Source organism: Bombina bombina, chromosome 4, assembly GCF_027579735.1.
Source record: "Bombina bombina isolate aBomBom1 chromosome 4, aBomBom1.pri, whole genome shotgun sequence".
Classification (NCBI taxonomy): Eukaryota; Metazoa; Chordata; class Amphibia; order Anura; family Bombinatoridae; genus Bombina; species Bombina bombina.
Window position 1 is genome coordinate 926,948,749 of NC_069502.1, and position 16,954 is coordinate 926,965,702.

Here is a 16,954-nt window from a genome sequence, read left to right on the forward strand (position 1 = left end):
AAATTTGATCTTAGGAGTGAACTTACATGCTTTAGCAGAACAATGACAGTTTAACTTTGACTACCATGTTTCTTTAAGCACGTGCACATCTGTGCAGATTGATGGCCAATACAGAATCCAGTACTTAATCTCACTGCAAATTAATAGTATAGCTTAAAGCACTTCTTTGTTGAATACAATTTAGTTTCCACTCTGTGAGTGCATTTATTTGCTTATAGCCATCAGCACACACAGCCTACTATACCAGCTTTCATTCTTCATATACAGCACTGTCACACCTGCAGACATAGGGCATTTCTAACATCTAGGGATAAATACACCAATGGTATCCTGACAACATTAAGGTCAAGGTAATCATGTCCTCTAATGCTGAACAATAGGAGAGAAATAGAGGGAAAAAAATGAATGCAGTCAAGTTATATAGCCCTAAGTGAATTCTGGGAAGGCAATTTACATTTCAGTAGTCATTATCTCACCTTCTGCTCGTCTAGCTGCAGGCAAGCTCTCTGACTCTTCTTAAGGTCACCTTCCAACTTGAATTCTTCCTTTTTGTTTTTCACTCTCATTCTACCAAAACAAAACAACATACTAAAATGAACAATGCATATGCATAAACTCCATCACAAGACAAAAATCTGTCAAAGCCAGAGTAGAGAAATCTTGCATTGACTTTCTACATAGTAGAAAAACCAAAAAGCACAGTTTTTATAGAACTAATCTGCATTAACCTATTAAAACTGATAGACCAAAAATAACAGTTCATAAATAATTTAAGAGTGGTTATTATTAGCAAATCCTTTTCCTCTCTGTATCTACGAAGATAAATGGCATGGACGGAAAGGATAGTTTTCTCTTAGGGATATCCAAATGTCAGCTCCAATACACAATACCCTGTTTAGTTTAGGATAAATATTACTTTAAAAAAAGAGCTTGCTAGGAGTAGGTGAGATTCAAGCTCAAGGAATTGTGAATTAATTTCATGTGAAACAATGATTATTTTAGGCCCACAATAGCCAACAGAACTAAATGAGCATTTTTTCAAATTAAAGGGACAGGAAACCTAAAATATTTATTTCATGATTCAGATCTTCAGAGCACAGAACTTTCCAATTTACTTCTATTATCTAATTTGCATTTTATATGTGCAGCCACCAATCAGCAAATAGCACCCATGTGTTGAGCCTTCCTGTCCTGACTATGCTTTTAAACAAAGGATACCTAAATAATGAAGATAATTAGATAATAGAATTAAATTGAAAAGTTGTTTAAAATTGTATGCTCTATCTGAATCATGAAATAAAAAATGTGGGTAATAAAACAGTGGCGTATTAGCAAAGGAGAAGCCAACATCTTTTATAGATGGTATTAAAAACAAGATTCTTTGGCACCAAAATTTTCAAATGAATGAGTCTAGGAAACGTATATTTGACAGCACAGAAACACCCACAACAATCTGACAAACTAGTTTTTATTGGTCAAGCCAATAACTGTACCACAGTATTGAGTGCTTGGCTGGAGAAATAATATAGATATACAGCTATACATGCTAGCTTTAAACCAAACAGAGATAAAAAGAAGGGCTGCCACAGACGTATGTAATTTCCCTAGATTTATACAAAAAAACGAAGTAGGTACACATCACATGCCACTTGGCAAATCTCAGAGGTCTGGGTGATCAGTAGGCTCACACAGACTGCTGGGTTTACATCCAGTTATCATGGCAGTTAACCCCAGACAGGCTTGGGTGCAAAGCCCAATTGAAAAATCCCAAGTAAAATGAGGCCTTGATGTAGAACCTGTGCTCATCCCCATTTGGGCAGATGATGTAATTAACTTTTTTTTTTGGATTGTACTGGGAGAAGTATTAAGGCTGTGACACACTGCAAGCGGAGCGGCACGCAGCGTGTAGATGTGGATGTGCGCGCTCAGCGTGTCCTGCCTTTTCATCTCTGAGCACTCTGCTGCGTCAGGTCACATAGCTGAGTGCTTAGAGATGAAATATTGGAACTTCAGAATAGATGCAACGTGTTCCGAAGCAACTGCTTCGCATTGCACGGCATCGCTTGCAGTGTGTCACAGCCTAAGCAGCAGATCTAGCAGGGTTCTTATGCCACTTTACAGATTGATAGTAAGGCATCATCTGAAGTATTGTGTACAGTTCTGGAGACCATATCTCCAGAAGGATATAAGTAAAACAGAAACTGTCCAAAGGGGCTACTGAAATGGTACATGATCTAAAATATAAAACGTACAAAGAAAGACTCTATGATCTAAATATGTATAGCTTAGAGAAGAGAAAGAAAAGAGGTGACATGGTAGAAACCTTCAAATATATGACGGGACTTAAAGTAGAAGCTGAAAGAATTTTCCACAAAGAAAGAAATACCCAAACAAGGTGTCGCAAGCAATTTTCTTTACAGAAAGGGTGGTGGATTCAATGAATAAACTTCCATTAGAGGTGGTAATTACAGGAGCTGTAAAATAATTAAAACATGACAGGGACATGCATAAGGCTGTTCTAAGAAAAAAGTTACGTAATATGGGTAGACTTGATGGGCCTTTTGGTTCTTATCTACCGTCAAATTCTATGTTAACTCTTCATTTTTAATTAATAGTTTTATGTGATTTTACAGTCCAAGGAAACATCCCTAGTAAAGGCTCTTGAGTGTTGATATATATATATATATATATATATATAAATGAGCTCAAACACAAAATACCATTGAGATCTCATGCACTCCAGCCTCTCTGGGGATAGTGGAACAAAGTACTACGTTCAAATGTATATAACAGGAAAAGCAGGTAAAATAAGTAAAAAAAAAAAAAAAAAAAAAAAGCTGCATGCATTGTAATTATTTTCCTATGCACAATTAACTAATTTATGCAAAATTACATTTTAAATTTAATAGATATGTAATCAGCCAATAAGAGATTAAAGGGACAGTAAGTCAAAACTAGCATGCTTCCTATTATAACATGTGTTTTTGATATCCTTTATTGAAGAGTAGGCTAAAGAGTAGCAATGCACAACTGGGAGCTAGCTAAACACCTCAGCTGAGCCAATGACAAGATATATATATGTGTGCAGCCACCAATCACCAGCTAGCTCCCAACAGTGCACTGCTGCTTCTGAGCCTACTTAGGTATGCTCTTCAACAAAGGATACCAAGATAACAAACCAAATTTGAATTCAATTAGAGGATGCAGTTTTAAACCACTTTCTATCTAAATCATGGACAGTTTAATTTTTACTTTAATTTTCCCTTTTTATAAAAAAAAATATGCTGATAAAGTATTTAATCATTTTAAATTTTAGTGAATATAGTTAGGATTCAATTTCTCATTATGACCACTTTATTATATTCGAGATATCCTAATTAATTTTATTATGATAAAAAAAAAAAAGAAATACATTATGTTTGCTCATTTATACATAGTGTACCCGCATCTTATCCGAATGCATTTGACAGTTTTCAAAGCTAGAAGGCATTAGTTCACATGTGCCATACAACATTGTGCTCAAGCCTGTGGAGTTACCTAGGAGTGAGCACTGATTGGCTAAAAACATAAATTTATGTAAGAACTTACCTGATAAATTCATTTCTTTCATATTGGCAAGAGTCCATGAGCTAGTGACGTATGGGATATGCAATCCTACCAGGAGGGGCAAAGTTTCCCAAACCTCAAAATGCCTATAAATACACCCCTCACCACATCCACAATTCAGTTTAACGAATAGCCAAGTAGTGGGGTGATAAAGAAAGGAGTAAAAAGCATCAAAAAAGGAACTGGAAATAATTGTGCTTTATACAAAAAACATAACCACCATAAAAAAGGGTGGGTCTCATGGACTCTTGCCCATATGAAAGAAATAAATTTATCAGGAGGTAAGTTCTTACATAAATTATGTTTTCTTTCATGTAATTAGCAAGAGCCCATGAGCTAGTGACTTATGGGATAGTATTACCCAAGATGTGGAACTCCACAGAAGAGTCACTAGAGAGGGAGGGATAAAAATAATAACATCCATTTTCCGCTGAAAAAATTAATCCACAACCAAAAATATAAGTTTTTTCTCATAGTTGAAAAGAAAAAAACTTAAGCATAAACAGAGGAATCAAACTACAGCTGCCTGAAGAACTTTTCTACCAAAAACTGTTTCCGAAGAAGCAAATACATCAAAACGGTAGAATTTAGTAAATGTATGCAAAGAAGACTAAGTTGCTGCTTTGCAAATCTGATCAACTGAAGCTTCATTCTTAAAAGCCCACGAAATGGAGACTCATCTAGTAGAATGAGCTGTATTTCTCTGAGGCGGGGCCTAATCCGACTCCAAATAAGCCTGATGAATCAAAAGCTTTAACCAAGATGCCAAGGAAATGGCAGAAGCTTTCTGACCTTCCCTAGAACCAGAAAAATCAACAAATAGACTAGAAGTCTTCCTGAAATCTTTAGTAGCTTCAACATAATATTTCAAAGCTCTTACAACATCCAAAGAATGTAAGGATCTCTCCAAAGAATTCTTAGGATTAGGACACAAATAAGGAACAACCATTTCTCTATTAATGTTGTAAGAATTCACAACCTTAGTTAGAAATATAAATGAAGTCCGCAAAACTGCCTTATCCTGATGGAAAATCAGAAAAGGAGATTCACAAGAAAGAGCAGATATTTCAGAAACTCTTCTAGCAGAAGAGATAGCCAAAAGGAACAACACTTTCCAAGAAAAAATTAAAGACTCCAAGGAGGAGAGATTGATTTAACGACAGGCATGATACGGACCAAAGCCTGTACAAAACAGTGAATATCAGGAAGCTTAGCAATCTTTCTGTGAAATAAAACAGAAAGAGCAGAGATTTGTCCCTTCAAGGAACTTGCAGATTTCAGGAAGACTTCTAGTTTATTTGTTGTCTTTTTATCCAAACCATCCTGAAGAAACGGTAAAATTCTAGAAATTCTAAAAGAATGCCAGGAGAATTTATGAGAAGAACACCATGAAATATAAGTCTTCCAAACTCGATAATAAATTTTCCTAGAAACAGATTTACAAGCATGTAACATAGTAATAATCACTGAGTCAGAGAAACCTCTATGACTAAGCACTAGGCGTTCAATTTCCATACCTTCAAATTTAATGATTTGAGATCCTGATGGAAAAACAGAACTTGAGACAAAAGGTCTGGTTTTAAAGGAAGTTGCCATGGTTGGCAACTGGACATCTGGACAAGATCCGCATACCAAAACCTGTGAGGCCATGCTGGAGCTACCAGAAACACAAAATTGTTCCATGATGAGCTTGGAGATCACTCTTGGAAGAAGAGCTAGAGGCGGGAAGATATAAGCAGGTTGGTAACACCAAGGAACTGCTAACGCATCCACCGCCTCCACCTGAGAATCCCTGGACCTGGACAGGTACCTGGGAAGTTTCTTGTTTAGATGGGAAGCCATCAGATCCATTTCTGGAAGACCCTACATCTGAACAATCTGAGAAAACACATCTGGATGGAGCGACCACTACCCCGGATGTAAAGTCTGACGGCTGAGATAATCCACTTCCCAACTGTCTACACCTGGGATATGTACCACAGAAATAAGACAGCAGCTGGATTCCGCCCAAGAAAGTATCCAAGATACTTCTTTCATAGCTAGGGGACTATGAGTCCCACCCTGATGATTGACATATGCCACAGTTGTGATATTGTCTGTCTGAAAACAAATGAACGGTTCTCCCTACAACAGAGGCCAAAGCTGAAGAGCCCTGAAAATAGCACGGAGTTCTAAAATATTGATTGATAATCTCACCTCTTGAGATTTCCAAACCCCTTGTGCTGTCAGAGATCCCCAGACAGCTCCCCAACCTGAAAGACTTGCATCTGTTGTGATCACAGTCCAGGTTGGACGAACAAAAGAAGCCCCTTGAACTATACGATGGTGATCTAACCACCAAGTCAGAGAGAGTCGAACATTGGGATTTAAGGATATTAATTGTGATATCTTTGTATAATCCCTGCACCATTGATTTAGCATACAAATGGAAAGGTCTCATATGAAAACGAGCAAAGGGGATCACGTCCGATGCTGCAGTCATGAGACCTAAAACTTCCATGCACATAGCTACTGAAGGAAATGATTGAGACCGAAGGCTCCGACAAGCTGAAACCAATTTTAATTGTCTCTTGTCTGTTAGAGTCATCTATATAAAAAAAATGGCATCACAGATAAAATGATTAGCATGTTGAAGCAAGCGAACAATGCTAGACAAATCAGGGTCCATTTCCTGTTGCTCTAAACTTTCCAACCAAAAAGTTGATGCAGCTGCAACATCAGCCATAGAAATGGCAGGCCTGAGAAGATAGCCAGAATATAAATAAGCTTTCCATAGATAAGATACAAGTTTCCTATCTAAATGGTCCTTAAAGGAAGTACTATCTTCCATAGGAATAGTAGTATGTTTGGCAAGAGCAGAAATAGCCCCATCAACTTTGGGGATCTTTTCCCAAAACTCCAATCTAACTGCTGGCAAAGGATACAATTTTTTAAACCTTGAAGAAGGGATAAAAGAAGTACCAGGCCTATTCCATTCCTTAGAAATCATATCAGAAATAGCATCAGGAACTAAGTGTGACCACAGGAGGTTTATAATCAGAATTTTACTAGTTTACTAGTTTTAGTATCAAGAGGACTAGTTTCCTCAATATCCAAAGTAATCAACACCTCTTTTAACAAGGAACGAATATACTCCATTTTAAATAAATAAGTAGATTTGTCATTGTCAATATTAGAGGTAGGATCTTCTGCATCAGATAGATCCTCATCAGAGGAGGATAATTCAGTATGTTGTCGGTCATTTGAAATTTCATCAACTTTATAAGAAGTTTTAAAAGACATTTTACATTTATTAGAAGGTGCAATAGCAGACAAACTATGTAGAGGATCAGTAAAGAACTGACGACAGGGTACAAATATAGCACTCATGAACGTTGGAAAATTATAGCAAAAAATAAACTAAGCTAAAATATAACTTTTACTAGATCATTTAAAAACAGGGGTTTAACACACATTTTAAAATCAGATTTTGGTCTACGACCATGGAGCCAGAAAGTATTTATACTGGCCCTTAGGAGACAAAACAGCCTTGTTAGGATTGAGATTAAGTCTCGTGTTTAAATGACTAGCTAATGGTACAAATATGAGTACTCCTAGATCAGCCGGGGTAATTGCTTATTGTCTAAGTCAACTAAGATGTGTAATACGTTTCCATTAAATAAAGGTACCGATACATAGTATGTAAAGTTGTGTAATGAAGATTATCCAAGGTACAATGGATTAAAGTTGGTTGGGCTACAACTTCTATTACATCAGATTATCTGTGTGTTAATAACACTGGAACATCCAGATTCTGGCCCAAAACAACCAAGTTTTTACTCAGACAGATTATCAGTATGTGTGTGACGTTATATCAGTGATCCAGACACCAAATATAAGTATATTTCGGCTAGGTTCTAGTTATACTGATTTAGGGTGTCCTAATCTCCGAATGTGCCTTAGTAATCCTGTTATATGGAGGTCTGGCAGAGCAGTGGATTATACCACTTGATAGTCGTCACATATGGTTGAAGCGTAAATTCTGCTGATACTTAAGTCAGAAGAAACTGATTTGTACCTTGTTAATACTGGAAATAGCAAATGGTTGTAAGCTAGATATAGAATCATGTCAGCATAAAAGTCAGGAAAAGCCTGACTGGTTACCTTTTTAATACCAAAAATGATGATAAAATTATAAATCGTGTTGGGTAAATAACAGATACCATCAGTGTTAGGTTAGGAAAAGCCTAACTGCTATACCATGTTATTACCGTTAAACTACTATACCATATTATAACCGTTAAGAATAAAAATAACTGGTATGTGTGATATGAGGACTAAGTTTTGATTCTTGAAATACCTTTATCTTGCTCAGAAAAAGCCTGACTGTGATACCTTGTTATTACCATTATGAGAGATTAATAATATAACCAGGTGTTAGTGCAGAGAGATCTAAAGTATCCGTGTCAGAGTTAGGAAAGACCTAACTGCTATACCTTGTTATACCATTATAGGTGTAAAACATCCATATCTAGGTCAGGAAAAGCCTGACTATGATACCTTGTTATTATCGTTATGAGAGATTAATAATATAACCAGGTGTTAGTGCAGAGAGATCTAAAGTATCCGTGTCAGAGTTAGGAAAGACCTAACTGCTATACCTTGTTATACCGTTATGAGTGTAAAACATCCATATTTAGGTCAGGAAAAGCCTGACTATGATACCTTATTATTACCGTTGTAGGAAGATGGTAAATATGACCCTGTGTTAAAACAGAGAGATATAAAGTATCCGTATTAGAGTTAGGAAAAGCCTAACTACTATACCTTGTTATTACCGTTGTGAGTGGTTTAAAAAGTTTAACCGACTGTAAGGAGACCCATATCTGTGTTAGGAAAAGCCTAACTGCTATACCTTATTATTACCTTTATGAGTAACCTATGTCAATGGTTCAGGAGTAATGCAAAGTATTGTTAGTCAGACTAATTCTATTGAGTAACGTTATCAAAGTAAGTTAGGGCTGCCGAAGCGGTCAGTGTATCTTTAAATATTAGGTAGTCATTCTAGATTCGGTAGTAGACCAAGCATTAAAAACAACAAGAAGGGACCAAGCATTAAAAACAACAAGAAGGGACCAAGCATTAAAAACAACAAGAAGGGACCAAGCATTAAAAACAACAAGAAGGACCAAGCATTAAAAACAACAAGCAGCACACATACCAGTTATTTTTATTCTTAACGGTTATAATACAGTATAGTAGTTTAACGGTAATAACATGGTATAGCAGTTAGGCTTTTCCTAACCTTACACTGATGGTATCTGGTATTTACATGGTAATAACATGGTATAGCAGTTAGGCTTTTCCTAACCTAACACTGATGGTATCTGGTATTTACCCAACACGATTTATCATTTTATCATAATTTTTGGTATTAATAAGGTAACCAGTCAGGCTTTTCCTGACTTTTATGCTGACACGATTCTATATCTAGCTAACAACCATTTGCTATTTCCAGTATTAACAAGGTACAAATCAGTTTCTTCTGACTTAAGTATCAGCAGAATTTAAAATGTGTGTTAAACCCCTGTTTTTAAACGATCTAGTAAAAGTTATATTTTAGCTTAGTTTATTTTTTGCTATCATTTTACAACGTTCATGAGTGCTATATTTGTACCCTGTCGTCAGTTCTTTACTGATCCTCTACATAGATTGTAAATAGGTACAAGCACCAATCCCTAGAAGATTGTTAATATTTGAATACACAAGTATACAATACACCCACTATTACGGGGAAAAGGGGAACGTTCACTATTTATTACTAATTTTGAGTAGTGCCATTGTTTCTTTCCTGTTGGCAATAGCAGACAAAGCCTCCTGAATCACATCAGAAATAAAATATTTTATATTCACAGGGATATCATGTACATTAGATGTTGAAGGAACAACAGGCATTGTACTAGTACTGATGGATACATTCTCTGTATGTAAAAGTTTATCGTGACAACTGTTACATACTACTGCTGGAGATATAATCTCTACTAATTTACAACAGATACACTTATCTTTAGTAGAACTGTTATCAGGCTGCAGGAATCCAACAGTGGTTTCTGAGACAGGATCAGATTGAGACATCTTGCAAATGTAAGAGAAAAAACAACATATAAAGCAAATTTCTATGTTCTCTGAACATAGAAAAAGGCAAGAGGCATATAGGAAATGGGGTTTAAAATAATGAAATAATTTGGCGCCAAGTATGACGCACAAAATCCGGAAATGACACACTCGCGTCATTGCAGACACAACCTTGTGCAAGGAAACTTGCAATAAATGACGCAATAAACATCATCATTTTGCGACCTCATGAGCCTAATTTTGCCTGCAATTTTTTTATAAAAAAAGCAGTCAATTTGAAAAAAAGACTATACCCCAGGTAAGAAAAATATTTTTCTGAATATGTTTTTTCCCAAATATGAAACTGATAGTCTGCAAAAGGAAATATACATAAACCTGACTCATGGCAAATATAAGTACAATACATATATTTAGAACTTTATATTAATACATAAAGTGCCAAACCATAGCTGAGAGTGTCTTAAGTAATGAAAACATACTTACCGAAAGACACCCATCCACATATAGCAGATAGCCAAACTAGTACTGAAACAGTTATCAGTAGAGGTAATGGAATATGAGAGTAGATTGTCGATCTGAAAAAGGGAGGTAGGAAATGAATCTCTACGACCGATAACAGAGAACCTATGAAAAGATTTCCCGCAAGGAAAACCATAGAATTCAATAGGTGATACTCCCTTCACGTCCCACTGACATTCACTGTACTCTGAGAGGAATCAGGCTTCAAAATGCTGAGAAGCGCATATCACAGAAGGAAATCAAGCACAAACTTACTTCACCACCTCCATAGGGAGGCAAAGTTTGTAAAACTGAATTGTGGGTTTGGTGAGGGGTGTATTTATAGGCATTTTGAGGTTTGGGAAACTTTGCCCCTCCTGGTAGGATTGTATATCCTATACGTCACTAGCTCATGGACTCTTGCCAATTACATGAAAGAAATGCAAGTTTGTGAAAATAACTTACATAAGGGGGCAGTCTGCAGAATCTTAGGTACAAGGTAATCACAGAAGTAAAAAAAGTGTATTCATATAACCGTTTTGGTTATGCAAAACTGGGGAATGGGTAATAAAGGGATTATCTATCTTTTTAAACTATACAAATTCTGGAGTAGACTGTCCCTTTAAGAACTCCATTTTCTATTACACCTTTTTCTCTCTCTTTTTTTCCCTAAACATTACTCTGTTCAGTAATATATTTAATTACTCTTAATTCACTCATTTTGACTTTATAATCTTGTTGCATTATTTTGTTTAGCATATGCTTTGATCATAAAATCAGCAGCACCTGTGGATCACCGGTGTTAATAATGCGAGTGGAAAATCTTAAGTACAAAGCTGTGTTTGCTCAGAAAATCCCTCAGCTCTTACAGTAAAGATCCCTTTCATTTGTTGCTGATAAAATGTTCTCGGTTTTATCTGCAAAGAAAATATTGTGTTATTTGTACTGTCCTTGGGATAAAATGTCCCCTTTGCAAGTGACATGTATCAACAAAGAATTGTGATTAAATAGCAATTAAATCCTCTATTTTATTCATTTTAAAGGGATATGAAAACCCCCCAAATTTTTCTTTTATGATTCAAATAAAATATTAAATTTTAAACCCTTTACCAATTCATTTATATTATATAATTTGCTTTGTTCTTCTGACATCCTTTGTTGAAAAGCACACCTAGGTAGGCTCAGGAGAAGCAATGCGCAACTAGTAGTTAGCTGCTGATTGGTGACAGCACATATATGCCTCTTCTTCTCATTGGTTCAGCTGATGTTCGCAGCTAGCTCTGTGTAGGGCATTGCTGCTCCTTCAACAAAAGGATACCAAAAAAACGAAGCAAAATTAGATAAAAGAGGTACACTGGAAAGTTGCTTAAATTGTATGTTCTATCTAAATCAGAAAATGAAAAAAAGGGAAATTTATGCTTACCTGATAAATTGATTTCTTCTACGATACGACGAGTCCACGGATTTCATCCTTACTTGTGGGATATTATCCTCCTGCTAACAGGAAATGGCAAAGAGCACCACAGCAGAACTGTATATATAGCTCCTCCCTTCCCCTCCACCTCCAGTCATTCAACCGAAGGTTATAGGAAGAGAAAGGAAAAGCTAAAATATGCAGAGGTGACTGAAGTTATAAATAATAAAAAACATAATCTGTCTAAAATTGACAGGGAGGGCCGTGGACTCGTCGTATCGTAGAAGAAATCAATTTATCAGGTAAGCATAAATTTCCTTTTCTTCTACAAGACACGACAAGTCCACGGATTTCATCCTTACTTGTGGGATACAATACCAAAGCAACAGGACACGGATGAAAGGGAGGGACAAGAGAAAGACCTAAACGGAAGGCACCACTGCTTGAAGAACTTTTCTCCCAAAAACAGCCTCAGAAGAAGCAAAAGTATCAAATTTGTAAAATTTGGAAAAAGTATGAAGGGACGACCAAGTCGCAGCCTTACAAATCTGTTCAACAGATGCATCGCTTTTAAAAGCCCATGTGGAAGCCACAGCCCTAGTAGAATGAGCCGTAATTCTTTCAGGAGGCTGCTGTCCAGCAGTCTCATATGCCAGGCGGATGATACTTCTCAACCAAAAAGAAAGAGAGGTAGCCGTAGCTTTCTGACCCCTACGCTTTCCAGAATAAACAATGAACAATGAAGATGATTGACAGAAATACTTAGTTGCCTGTAAGTAAAACTTTAAGGCACGGACCACGTCCAGGTTATGTAACAGACGCTCCTTCTTAGAAGAAGGATTAGGACACAAGGAAGGAACAACAATTTCCTGATTAATATTCTTATTCGAAACAACCTTAGGAAGAAAACCAGGTTTGGTACGTAAAACCACCTTATCAGAATGAAATATGAGATAAGGCGAATCACACTAACACTGAAAGCTCAGAAACTCTTCGAGCAGAAGAAATAGCAACCAAAAACGGAACTTTCCAAGATAATAACTTTATATCTATGGAATGTAAAGGTTCAAACAGAACCCCTTGAAGAACTCGAAGAACTAAAGTCAAACTCCAGGGAGGAGTAATTGGTCTAAATACAGGCTTAATTCTGGTTAGAGCCTGACAAAAAAAGACTGAACATCTGGCACATCTGCCAAACGTTTGTGAAACAAAATTGACAATGCAGAAATTTGTCCCTTCTTTTCTTGGAGAAAAGACAGAATCCTAGGAATCCTAACTTTACTCCATGAGTAGCCCTTGGATTCACACTAATAAAGATATTTACGCCATATCTTATGATAGATTTTTCTAGTGACAGGCTTTCTAGCCTGTATCAAAGTACTGATAACAGAATCAGAGAATCCTCGCTTTGATAAAATCAAGCGTTCAATCTCCAAGCAGTCAGCTGCAGAGAAATTAGATTTGGATGTTGGAAAGGACCTTGAATGAGAAGGTCCTGTCTCAAAGGAAGTTTCCACGGTGGTAGTGAAGACATGTCCACTAGATCCGCATACCAAGTCCTGCGTGGCCACGCAGGCGCTATCAGGATCACCGAAGCTCTCTCCTGTCTGATTCGAGCAATCATGCGTGGAAGGAGAGGAAACGGTGGAAACACATAAGCTAGGCTGAACGACCAAGGCACTGCCAAGGCATCTATCAGTTCGACCTGGGGATCCCTCAACCTGGATCCGTATCTTGGAAGCTTGGCATTCTGTCGAGATGCCATCAGATCCAATTCCGGTTTGCCCCATCGAAGAATCAATGAGGCAAATATCTCCGGGTGATCATTTTGGATCTCTCTCTCATCGCTAAGGAACTCCTTGTTCCCCCCTGATGACTGATATAGGCCACAGTCGTGATGTTGTCCGACTGGAAACTGATGAATTTGGCCGAAGCCAACTGAGGCCATGCCTGAAGCGCATTGAATATTGCTCTCAGTTCCAGAATATTGATTGGAAGTAGAGACACCACCTGAGTCCAAACACCCTGAGCTTTCAGGGAATTCCAGACTGCACCCTGGCGTCCGTTGTCACTATCACCCATGAGGGTCTGCGGAAGCAAGTCCCCTGGGACAGATGATCCAGCGATAACCACCAAAGAAGAGAGTCTCTGGTTTCTTGAACTATATTTATCTGAGGAGATAAATCCGCATAATCCCCATTCCACTGTCCGAGCATGCACAGCTGCAGTGGTCTGAGATGAAAGCTAGCAAACGGAATGATGTCCATTGCCGCTACCATTAATCCGATTACCTCCATACACTGAGCCACTGATGGCCGAGGAATGGACTGAAGTGCTCGGCAAGTATTTAGAATATTTGATTTTCTGACCTCCGTCAGAAATATTTTCATGGCTACCGAGTCTATCAGAGTTCCCAAGAAAGGAACCCTTGTCTGTGGGACAAGTGAACTCTTCCCTATGTTCACCTTCCAGCCGTGAGTTCTCAGAAAAGACAACACTGTGTCCGTGTGTGATTTTGTCAGATGATATGTTGACGCCTGGATCAGAATATCATCCAGATAAGGCGCCACCGCTATGCCTCGCGGTCTGAGAACCGCCAAAAGAGACCCTAGAACCTTTGTGAAGATTCTGGGTGCTGTGGCCAACCCGAAGGGAAGAGCCACAAACTGATAATGTTTGTCCAAGAAGGCAAACCTTAGAAACTGATGATGATCCTTGTGGATAGGGATATGAAGGTAAGCATCCTTCAAGTCCACGGTAGTCATATTGACCCTCCTGGATCATTGGTAAAATTGTTCGATTTGTCTTCATCTTGAATGATGGAACTCTTAGAAATTTGTTTAGACACTTGAGGTCTAAAATAGGTCTGAACGTTGCCTCTTTTTTGGGAACCACAAATAGGTTTGAGTAAAACCCCTGTCCCTGTTCCAATTTTGGAACTGGACAAATTACTCCCATAGTAAAAAGGTCTTTTACATAGCGTAAGAACGCCTCTCTTTTTATCTGGTTTGCAGATAACTTTGAAAGATGAAATCTCCCTCTTGGGAGAAAGTCCTTGAAATCCAATTGATAACCGTGGGTCACTATTTCTAGTGCCCAGGGGTCCTGAACATCTCTTGCCCAAGCCTGGGCAAAGAAAGAGAGTCTGCCCCCTACTAGATCTGGTCCTGGATCGGGGGGCCACCCTTTCATGCTGTCTTAGGAGCAGCAGCGGGCTTTTTGTATTGTTTACCCTTATTCCAGTTCCGATTGGGTCTCCAGACTGACTTAGATTGGGTAAAATTCCCTTCCTGCTTTGTGGAAGAAGAGGAAGCGGAGGGTCCTCCTTTAAAGTTCCGAAAGGAACGAAAATTATTTTGTTTACCCCTCCTCTTAACAGACTTATCCTGAGGTAGGGCATGGCCTTTACCTCCTGTAATGTCAGAAATTATTTCCTTCAATTCTGGCCCGAAAAGGGTCTTACCTTTAAAGGGAATAGCTAAAAGCTTAGTTTTTGATGAGACATCAGCAGACCAAGATTTGAGCCACAATGCTCTACATGCTAAAATAGCAAATCCTGCATTCTTTGCAGCTAATTTAGCCATTTGAAAAGCGGCATCAGTAATAAAAGAATTAGCTAGCTTGAGAGCCTTAATTCTATCTAAGATGTCATCTAATGAGGTCTCAACCTTAAGAGACTCTTCTAGAGCCTCAAACCAAAAAGCTGCTGCAGTAGTTACTGGAACAATGCAAGCCGTAGGTTGTAAAAGAAACCCCTGATTAACAAATAATTTCTTTAGTAGACCCTCTCTTAGGGACCGTTTGCCATGAGTCCCGAATGGTATCTGATATGGGAAACATTTTCTTAAAATTAGGAGGGGGAGAAAACGGTATACCTGGTCTATCCCATTCCTTTCTTATAATTTCCGAAATTCTCTTAGGAACCGGAAAAACATCAGTGTAAGTAGGTATTCTAGATATTTATCCATTTTACACAATTTCTCTGGTGGAATTACAATAGGGTCACAATCATCCAGAGTCGCTCAAACCTCCCTAAGCAACTGTCTGAGGTAAAACATTCCCTGAATCTAAAATGTCACCCTCAGCCAGTAATTCCCTGACCCCCAACTCAGAACACTGTGAGGATACATCGGAAATAGCTAATAAAGCATCAGAAGATTCAGTATTTACATTAATACCTGACCTACTGCGTTTACCCTGCAACACTGGTAATTTAGATAATACCTCTGTAAGGGTAGTTGACATAACTGCAGCCATCTCCTGCAGAGTAAAAGAATTAGACGCACTAGAAGTACTTAATGTCGCTTGTGTGGGCGTTAAAGGTTGTGACACTTGGGGAGAATTGGATGGCATATCCTGATTCTCTTCAGACACTTTCTTGACCTAATATATGGTCTTTACAATGTAAGGCTCTTTCAGTACACAATGTTAGAGGAGGGGGTTGCACAATAGCTTCTAAACACATAGAACAATGAGATTCCTCAATGTCAGACATTTTGAACAAACTAGTAATAACCACAAAAGTCATTTAAACACTTATTTATTGCAAAAAATAAACTTTTGAAAAAACGTGTACTGTGCCTTTAAGAAAAGAAAAAGTGAACAATTTTTGCAAAATGCTCAATTAACGTTAAATTATCTCTAAATTTAACTTAAAATCGTTGGTTTATCCAAAAATTACTGCACCCATTAGCAAGGGCAGAAATAAGGCTCAAAAAGTACATATATCAACTAGTCATTTTATAGACAAAACTACCCTCTGCACCTCGCCACAGCTCTGCTGTGGCGCCTACCTGCCCCCAGGGTACTTCAAAACAAATTTCCAACACTTCAGACCAGCTTGCACAGTCCAGGAGCCACTTGAATTACTGCTTGCTGCTGCCTAGCCTGAAGGAGGTGCACATCTGAGCACGCAAAAATAAGCCCCTGCCCTTAAGGTCGATGCCGGAGTAGGCCCAAACACAACCGCATGGGGAAGCGGTTTCACACCTAAGTTATACAGAACTGATAATGTCTGTCCTATAACCCCTCAAATACACCAGTAATCAAACATATGAATGCCAGAAAATAAAAACGTTATGTATCGTTTTTCTTTGTATTCCCATAGTGTAACACAATGCCCATAAGTCAACTATTTATAAATAAAATCCAGGGACTCCAGTAATACCTTTCATATAAAATAGGATTACTGTTTACCCCATTCCCATACAGGGAAATAAATGCCAGCCAGTTCTGATATATCAAGTCTCCTAAGAATAAAAAGGCTGCACATACCTTAATGCTGCTTGTAGCATGAAACCGGTCTCCACACTGAAGATGTCT

The 16,954-nt window shown here is 38.0% G+C and overlaps 1 protein-coding gene across 2 annotated transcripts in view; it reads right to left on the bottom strand.

Moving 5' to 3' along the window:
- The window catches only part of GPATCH11 (G-patch domain containing 11), a 178,957-nt gene that overhangs the window by 45,606 nt on the left and 116,397 nt on the right, over positions 1-16,954 (bottom strand). For both annotated transcript variants that reach the window (XM_053711881.1, XM_053711882.1), the window contains one exon: positions 477-567. In XM_053711881.1, the coding sequence (XP_053567856.1) occupies positions 477-567 (91 nt within the window). The remainder of the gene's footprint in view (positions 1-476; positions 568-16,954) is intronic.